We start from the raw sequence: 9,759 nt of genomic DNA on the forward strand, positions 1-9,759 counted from the left end.
AATAAATAATAAAATATATATAATTTTTTTAATATTTATATTTTTTATATTTGATAAATATATAGATTATATAAAAAAAAAGACAAAAAATTATGTTTTTATGCTTTTGGTAATAACTTAAATCAAATGTAAAAATAAAATAATTAAAATTTATTTATTTAATAAAATAATATTTAGTATTCATGTATATACATTTTGGTGCATATTTTTTATCAAGGAGCAACTTGCACCCGTGGTTGCTGCAACTTCCACCCAAGCCTTTTCTCCTGTCTTCCGTTCAAATCCAATCAGGCCATTTGGTCCTTGCCTATTTACCCTTTTAAGAAAAAGAGAAATTGAAAACAACTCTTCGAAGAAACCAACAGCATTATCTTCTCCATTGCTACCTTCTTTTTATCATCATGGAGTTCTCCTCCTCTTCTGTCCTCTTTCCCTTTCTTCTCTTTTTATTCATGCTATTCAGAATAGGTAAGAGGTCCAAACCCAACATCTCAACTCCAAAGCTGCCCCCAGGACCATGGAAACTACCTCTAATTGGAAACCTGCACCAGCTTGTTGGTTCACTTCCTCATCACTCACTGAGGGACTTGGCAGAGAAATATGGGCCTCTCATGCACCTACAGCTTGGCCAAGTCTCCACGCTTGTAGTCTCATAGCCACAAATTGCCAAAGAGGTTATGAAAACCCACGACCTCAATTTTGCCCAAAGGCCCCATCTTCTTGTTACCAGGATTGTAACTTCTGATTCTACCGACATTGCTTTTGCCCCATATGGTGACTATTGGAGACAACTCCGAAAAATTTGTGTGATAGAACTTCTAAGTGCCAAGCGTGTTAGATCATTCCAGTTGATTAGGAAAGAGGAGGTTTCAAATCTCATCAGATTCATTGACCCTTGCTCAAGATTTCCTATCGATCTTAGGGAGAAAATTTCCTCTTTTACATTTGCCGTGATCTCAAAAGCAGCACTTGGGAAAGAATTCAAAGAACAAGATTCTCTTAAATCGGTTTTGGAGGAAGGTACAAAGCTGGCATCAGGTTTCTGTCTTGCCGATGTGTACCCTTCTGTTAAATGGATTCATCTGATCAGTGGAATGAGGCATAAACTTGAGAAGCTGCATGACAGGATTGATGGAATACTTCAGATTATTGTTGATGAGCACAGAGAGAGAATGGAAAAAAGCACAGGCGAGCTTGAAGCAGAAGAAGACTTCATTGATGTGCTTTTAAAGCTTCAACAGGATGGAGACCTTGAACTTCCCTTAACTGACGACAATATTAAAGCAGTCATCTTGGTTAGTGCTCTTGCCTTAATGCCTTTTGATTTAATTTTGGTAAAATTTAACATTTGTTCTCCATAACAAACACATCTTCATTGATTACCCTCAAAGTCCTGACCAAAAAAGACAAGTAGCAATATTTCGTTGCTAAGGGGGGCAAAAGAAGGGGGAAAATCCTTTATTCATCTGGCCAACAACTTGGAAGCATCTCTGATCTTATAAACACTACAAATAGATCATATACTTCAAAACCAACCAAAAAAAGTAATTGATCCTCTATATCTAAAAGCTTAAGTAGTAGACTAATCACCAATTATTTCCCTCAAAGGAAAAATATTTGGTGGATATTTGCTCTTCACTTTCAGTGTTCATCTGATGCTGAAAAGAATCCTTGGTGCTATGGATCTAATCCATAGTTCATTTATTGTTTTCCAGGACATTTTCAGTGGAGGAGGGGCAACAGTATCGACAGCTGTGGAGTGGGCAATGTCGGAAATGATGAAAAACCCAAGAGTCATGGAAAAGGCACAAGCTGAGGTAAGGCGGGTCTTTGATGGACAAGGGGATGTGGATGAAACGGGCATTGATGAATTAAAATTCTTAAAGGCGGTAGTCAGTGAAACCTTGAGGCTACACCCTCCTTTCCCATTGTTGCTTCCAAGGGAATGTAGGGAGAAGTGTAAGATTAATGGATATGAGGTACCTGTGAAGACCAGAATGACCATTAATGCATGGGCAATTGGGAGGGATCCTGATTATTGGACTGAAGCTGAGAGATTTTACCCAGAGAGATTCCTTGATAGTTCAGTTGATTACAAGGGTGCTGATTTTGGATTCATCCCATTTGGTGCTGGAAGGAGGATGTGCCCAGGCATATTGTTTGCCATACCCAGCATTGAGCTGCCACTAGCTCATTTACTGTTCCATTTTGACTGGGAACTCCCCAACGGAATGAGGCATGAGGATCTAGACATGACCGAGGTTCATGGCTTATCAGCCAAAAGAAAACACAGTCTGCATTTAATTCCCATTCCTTATAATTCATAGCCTGTTGGGTGAGACCACCCAGAAGAAGGATTCCAACTACGCAGTTGCTATATTTGAAATGATATACAAGTTGCTGTGATGTACTATGAGCATAATGCTCTAATGCTATAGAAGAAGTTGTCGATTTCAATTCCTGCATGTTTGAACTTTTTGCTCATGATTTATTGAGGCCATACAAAAATATGAATAGATCAATAGACAGTATGTATGAGCATATTGATCCTACTTCTACTCCCATTACACCAAGTCGGCTTAACCCTCAGAGCAAGACATTTTGTAAATGGGACCGAGCTCTTCACTCATAAGGAATATCCACGAAAACGACCCCCAAAGCATCTGCTGAACTATTGAACATAATGACAAAGCTAGAAGATCATCATCTCAAAGTACTGGACAAATTCATATGATTCATCCATCCTTTACTTTCAAAATTAGCGATAAGGATGGACTTTAATGTGCATGATAATGATGAAGTCAAAGAGGGATCTTATCCCAAATACCTACCTAAATTGAATATTATAAGAGGAAGACATTTGTAGAGAAAAAATGGGAGAAACTTTCCTAGAAACACCATTGTCAACAATGGGAATTCACTGTGAGAACTTTTTTGAAACTGGTGAAAACACGTGACGATTCTGCTCCACCTTGGTGAGTAAATGAAGCTCATCCAAGAACATATTATTATTATTATTAGTACGATTCTGCTCCATAAGGATATTCTTCTATGGACCTTGGTGAGTAAATGAAGCTCATCCAAGAACATAAGAATTTAATAATAATAATAATAATAATAATAATATTATTATTATTATTAAAAATTATTTTTTAAATAAAACTGAGAAATCTTTTTTCTTAATAAAATTGAAATTTTTTTTTTAAAAAAACAATCTTTTGGTAAATAAAAAAATTAAAAAAAAAAAAAAAAGAACTAATAATTTTTTAAGGATTTGAATTGGAATATTTTTTAAAATAAAATGTAAAAATTTTATTTATTATTATTATTATTATTATCAATTATTATTATTATTGGAATCTCCTTTTTCTAAAAAAAATAAATTCAGATTTTATTTTCTAATAAATTGACATGTTTTTTTTTTATGAAACTATAAAACCCTTTTTGTAAAAAAAAATAAATTTTAATTTTTTTTATATAAAAAGTCAGGAAATCTTCTTTTCATAAAAATATAAAATTGTTCTTTTAAAATAAAATTAAAATTTATTTTTTAAATAAAACTGAGAAATCTTTTTTCTTAAGAAAATTGAAATTTTTTTAAAAACAAAATAGAGATAGACACTTTCTTTAAAAGGTCTTCTCTAATAAATTTAAAAAAAAAAAAAAAAAACAATCTTTTGGTAAATAAAAATAAATAAATAAAAGAACTAATAATTTTGTAAGGATTTGAATTGGAATATTTTTTAAAATAAAATGTAAAAATTTTATTTTTTATTTTTAAAATGAATTCATATATTTTTATTAAATAAAACACAAAATCACTTTTTTTTAAATAAAAACTGCAAAACCTTTTTTTTCCCAACCGAAGTCTTTTTGGTAAAAATTAAAAATAAACGAGAAAAAGAAATTAGTGAAACCTGAACAACCCTTTTTTATATAAAGGGTAAAAACCCCTTTGCTTTTCTACAAAAGATAAAATTACAAGGCCTTTGGTGTAATATAAAATTGGTAAATTTATTTTTTTTAATGAAATTGATAAACTTCTTATTAAACAAAATAAAGATAAAACCTTTTTTAAATTTTCTAATTCAAATAAAAATCACTTTTTGAAAAATTAAAAAAAAAATGTATTAAAATATCTTTTGTAAATAATTGTAAAAAAAAAAAAAAAAAAAAACATTTTTCCTACTAAAAATTATTTTGGATTGGAATTCTTTTGTAAGTTAAAGTGTTAAAATCATTTTCTTGTGAATAAAAATTATTTTTGTACAAACAAATTGAATTGGAATTTTTTTCTCTTTTATTTTCTAAATAAAAGTTTTAAAATATTTTTTTAAATAAAAATTGCATTGGAAGAATACTTTTTTTATATAAATAGGTAAAAATATTTTTATTAAATAATTTATAAAAATCACTTTTGTGTAATAAAAATTGAACTGGGATACTTTTTTAAGTAAAATTGTAAATAATAATAATAATAATAAATAAACTTTTTTTTAATAAATAAAAATCAAGCAAAATTTTCTTTTTAAATAAAATTATACAAATCTTTTTTGTTTTTTTAATAAAAGCAAAATTCTATCTTTGAGCAAAATTTTTATATTCTTTTTTTAAATAAAATCATATTGGAAATTTTCTTTTAAAATAAAATTTCATTCAAACTTTTCTTTTAGTCAAAATAAGTGAAATTCTTTTTAAAATACAATTGAATGAAAAATGCAAATCAAATCACTGTGTTATACGTAAATTGAAACGTTATTCAATAAAATAAAATGAAATTACTAATTTGAATTTTTTTTATTCAAATAATTCTTTTTAAAATTCTTGAAAATGTGTTGTAATATTTGGAAATAATCAAATTATTTCTAATCAGTTTAATAAATTAATTTTTTCAATTCTCTTATCATTTATTTTGTACATTCTTGTAATTTATTTGTATCACTATACTTTATTATATTTATTTACATTTATTTTTTTATATTCAGGATTAATTAATTGAATCTCATAATTATCCTATGGCACCTCTCAACAATCTAACTTGTGAATCTAGACTTAATTTTCATATGCATTATTTTTCTTTAAAAAAAGAATCATTTAGAGTTTTATTCTTTTATTTTGTTTTCACTTTAAAAATAAACAAAAATAAGTAGCAACTTCAATTTTTTCAAAAATCGATTTTTCATAATAGATAAAACCAGTCTCATCATCGAGTAGAGATGCACATAAAAATGTGGTTTGACACCTAACCTTGACTCTTATAGTCTCAACATTTATTACATCCAACATCAACATGTATACGAGCAACCATAACATCTATGACCAATATGCGGAGACAACCAGGACATGCATGGGAGCAACCTTGACACATAATATGTATCAGCCTTGACATATTTGTCTTCCGGCAATGACATTTTATACATGTGAAGATTTCTTATAACCCTACCTTCACACTACTACAATGGAACCAAGGTGCTATGACGAGACATAACGCACACCATAGCGAGTAGTAACTATCAAGAAAGACCTTTTTTTCTTGTAGTTTTTCTTGTAGTGATGATGGAAAAAAAGAACCATGCAAGTTCTCAATCATCTCTTGTGCCACTTTAATCCTTTAATAATTTTGGCTAAATTTACCTATAAATATCATAGAAAATATTTTTCTGTGTTCCCACATTTTAAATATATTTTTTCATACTAAAATTGTGATTATTACAATAATCTTTAATTTATTGCATGAAAAATATAACCAAAATGTACATATTAATTATCAGTCCAGAATATTTGCTAATATTTTCTAAAATATTAAAAAAAATTAATGGACAAAATTTTCTATGGTACATGCTTTCCAAAATTGGAAAATAACTAATTTTAATAATTAAAATGAAGCACAGAAGATCAAGAAAAAAAGAAATTCCAGAAGGTCATGGTTAAATTTTCTACTGACACATGTGGCTTTGGCATAAATCCTGAGACTTACACTCTCTTTATTGAGAATGACCTTCATGATTCTTTGATTGTTTATTTTTTATTTTAATTTATGGTAAACTTAAAATAAAAAATATAAAATAAATAAAATAAAATAAAATAAAAATATCATATTTTTCTCATCTTTTTGTGAAAAAAAAATATTTTTAATACCATTATTTTGATTTATTTGGTTTTCTTTTAAATAAAGAAAACTTAATTTGCATCATATACAAACTACATGAAGGACAAATTCCAAAGGGCATTTTGGATGAGCCATTCAACTTGATGGTTTGATTAGGGCACACAATGTTTGAAAGGGTTAGAGTCAGACTTAAGTTAGAAAAATATCATCCCGAAAATATTAGAGTTGGTATAAGTTAAAGGTATGGAAAACCCATAGAATCCCAAACCCATATATTATTTATTTATAATTATATTATATATATTTTTAATATAAAAAAATATGAAATTGATAAAAATAAATAAAACTAAATAAAAATAAATAAAAAAATGGAACTTTTAACTTTTCTTGATGTTTAACTTTTAATCTCTTATTTCATAATATGGTTTTAATTTTATAGACTTTAAAATAATTAATTTGTTTGACATAACTCATAAGAACATATGGAAACCTCATAAATAACCATAGGCTTGGCATAGGTTAGGAATTTCCAACTCAACCTTAGGTTGGACTTGGCTCGAGTTGGACATATTGATAATGGGGTTTCACACAAGTGAACCTTTTAACTCACCCAACTTATCCAAGTTACATCCCTACAAATACCAAATTTAAATTTAACATCAAATTACTTCCACCAATCAAAATACTTAAACATACCTAGTATGAAGTCCATAAGAAATAAGGCCCAAGAGTTCTCGTACTCCTGAAAATTGTGTCATAGTAGTGGAAGGCTACAAGAGCCAACCTTGTATTCCCATGACTTAAATGTCTCAAAATAAATAAATTTTAATAAAAAATAATATCCTCTTGGCAGAGAGAAAGCAACGTAGGTTAGTTATGGCTCGATTATATAGAATGGCCTATTTATAGACTTTTATCCTATAGCCCTTTCATTAAAGGAGCCAAGAGGGATACCTAGTCTGATGGGTAATCAGATGGGCCTGTCCATTGGATGACTATTTTATATATATATATATATATATATATATATATGCAAGTCTTATGGCAGTCCCTCCTTTCTTGTATGGTAATTACTTGCATTGGAGTCCTGCACACACAAAATTTCATGATTAGAAGTAATTATTACTTGAAAACAGAGAAATTATTCTACAACAAGTGCATGGTATAAAAAGATGGTATCATTAGGCACAGGGCAGCATGATGATTTTGGAAGAATATTAATGCAGAACTCTTATGAAAATTTAAGATGATCATTCAATAAAAGTGAGAAAAACAGATATCTTCATTAAATCCTTTTCACAAATGTATGGCAGTTGGGTGTAGGGATTGAAGGAAAATAAATCATTAAAAGCAAAAGGACAGGAATATATATAGAAATATGAATATAAAACCAGTGCTGCAAGTGTTTATGTTGGATTATGAAGTTAAAATCAGTTTTGTTATACTCCATTTAGGAAGTTGAAGTTCAAGTGACTACAAAAATATTTTGTGAGGAATGATAGGTTTACTCCTATGTAGATTCAGCCAGCCTAAAAATCCAAACCCTAATTGTATGTATAGTCACATTTCTTGGTTTGTTTGTTTTTTTTTTTTTTAAGAAGAAACTTTGTATAAAATGATTGGAAGCTTGTAAGACTTCTTAAATCTATACCAAGTACATATTATATTCCACCTATAAATTTGACTTGGGTCTCCAAAAACCAGGTAAGAGTGAGGAGGGCTGCTTTTCTCACATTTTTGTCCTTCCATATAAATTTTTCTGAGCCACCATCACATCATACCAGTTACACTTTTGACTTCAAAGAGCACGAGGCATTGCAGAAACGGATCAGTTCTTGCCCTTGATGTGACCACAGAATTCTCCTGGAGAAATGTTAGAACAACCCAAGAGTCTTGACAGACAAGAACCAGAACCCCAAGAAAAGAACAGAAAAGAAAAAGATGGAAAAATGTTATACAACTAATCAACACACAGACAGAAACCCCAGAAAATGGTTAAAAAAAGAGCTAGTCTTAATATGATTCTCACAGAGCAAAGGAACAAAGTTATTACTGCACAAGAAGGCAAATAAGTAAAACTAAACACAAAAGACCAGAGACACCTTCTCCCATTAGCATAAGAACTTGAGAAGAAAAGGTTGGGAGATGGGAAATGGGAAATGCTTACCAGGTGAAGGGACTTCCCAAGAATATTTTGGAGACCCAATTCCAAAAGGGCACACATAAAGAGTGTACCTTGTCCTTGCATGTGGACTGCCTCGAGAAATACCTTCATAAAATTCCTGTACGTCTGCAATTTCATGGTACAGGCTTTAAAAGAGAAAAAGCATACACAGGTTCTGCAGTTATTGATCCCATCTAATTTGGACTATATATGCTTTGTTTAGCACATGATACATAAATAGAATAATTAGTCACAGCTTCTCATCTGATCTACTAATGATATCCATATGCATAGGCTGGGCTGTTAGGGTTTCTCAAATCAACAGTAGCCACTTCTTCATGAAGTTGGATCCCTCATTGACATGTTGCTAGAGAATTAGATTGACCAATTAATCAATTCAGATCTGAAACTCATTGAGAGAATATTAATTAAGCAAATTAAGTTGCACTGTTTTTCTTCATGAAAAAATGAAACAAAAAAGTACGGCCTGAAAGAAAGAGCAAAGTATCATATTTCTATTCTTCAAAGCCAAAGATTCATAACCTACTAGGAAGATGAAAAGCCTAGCTAAGATATTTTATAATCGATCATCTTAGGTGTATGGGTTTTTTCACACTCCCAGAGTAGATGAGTAAGTGAATAGATCCACTGCCTTTGGGAAGATCTAGACACAAAGTATACAAGTATGATGAAAGAGAGAACAAGTGGATCAAGACAAGAACTTACTGCGAAGTAGTTGCGTTTACACAGGAAAGCTTGGTGTCAGGAATGAAGCCTGGTCCGAGATCAACCGATTATGAAGTAACTAAATCATGACCAGTACTGAAGGAATTAATGGAGAAAATGGAAGGATCTTGGATCAAACCTCATTCCAAACACCCGCTTTCCTTCTCCAAGAGAACCACTCTCTTTCCCTCTCTGTCTCTTTATCTCTCTCCTTATCTCTCTTTCTCTCCCTCTTCATCTCTCTCTCTCTCTCTCTCTTTCCTCTCTCACTCTCATGATTCAATAATCAAACCAAGCAAGGCTGCAAGCACTCAAGTCTTCTATCTCCCTCTTAAAACACACTAAAAAGGTATCTAACTTGAAGAGAGGGACAAGGGGAAAAGAGAGAGAGAGAGAGAGAGAGAGAGAGAGAGAGAGAGAGAGAGAGAGAGGGAGGGAGGGTGAGAGAGGGGGGGAGAGAGAGGGAGAGATGTGGAAAACCACATGAGAGACAGGTAATTTAGTGAATAAATTAATGAAAAGGCTGGTGAGTTTTGGAGGGATGATGTTGTCTTGTTCTAAAAGCTTGGTAATGAAGAGAGAAGGAGTGTGGTGAGGGGGGCTTTTACAGGCTATCTCTGAGAAAAAGAGCACTGAAAATAACGAGGGGACATGGGCCACCTCAACTGCTATTCAAATACACACACTAAAGTTAGAATACGCACCAACAAAAGCTATCTTATTCTTTAGCAACAATGAGGATTTCTCCATCATCAAGTAA

General features: G+C 31.1%; 1 protein-coding gene and 1 long non-coding RNA gene across 2 annotated transcripts; one reads left to right on the top strand and one right to left on the bottom strand.

Annotated features, from left to right (window-relative positions):
* The first annotated feature begins 325 nt into the window (after window positions 1-325).
* LOC117919561 (cytochrome P450 71D10-like) lies at window positions 326-2,457 on the top strand. The gene is made up of 2 exons (XM_034836725.1): window positions 326-1,295; window positions 1,716-2,457. The coding sequence occupies exons 1-2, from the start codon at window positions 678-680 to the stop codon at window positions 2,325-2,327; spliced, it is 1,230 nt and encodes a 409-aa protein (XP_034692616.1). The 5' UTR covers window positions 326-677; the 3' UTR covers window positions 2,328-2,457.
* Window positions 2,458-6,738: 4,281 nt separating this feature from the next.
* On the bottom strand, window positions 6,739-9,395 carry LOC117919907. The gene is made up of 2 exons (XR_004652151.1): window positions 9,139-9,395; window positions 6,739-9,048 (listed from the first exon to the last, which is right to left on the bottom strand). It is a non-coding gene; the product is annotated as an uncharacterized LOC117919907 (long non-coding RNA).
* Window positions 9,396-9,759: the final 364 nt, after the last annotated feature.

The sequence above is a fragment of the Vitis riparia genome, chromosome 8 (genome assembly GCF_004353265.1).
Source record: "Vitis riparia cultivar Riparia Gloire de Montpellier isolate 1030 chromosome 8, EGFV_Vit.rip_1.0, whole genome shotgun sequence".
NCBI lineage: Eukaryota > Viridiplantae > Streptophyta > Magnoliopsida > Vitales > Vitaceae > Vitis > Vitis riparia.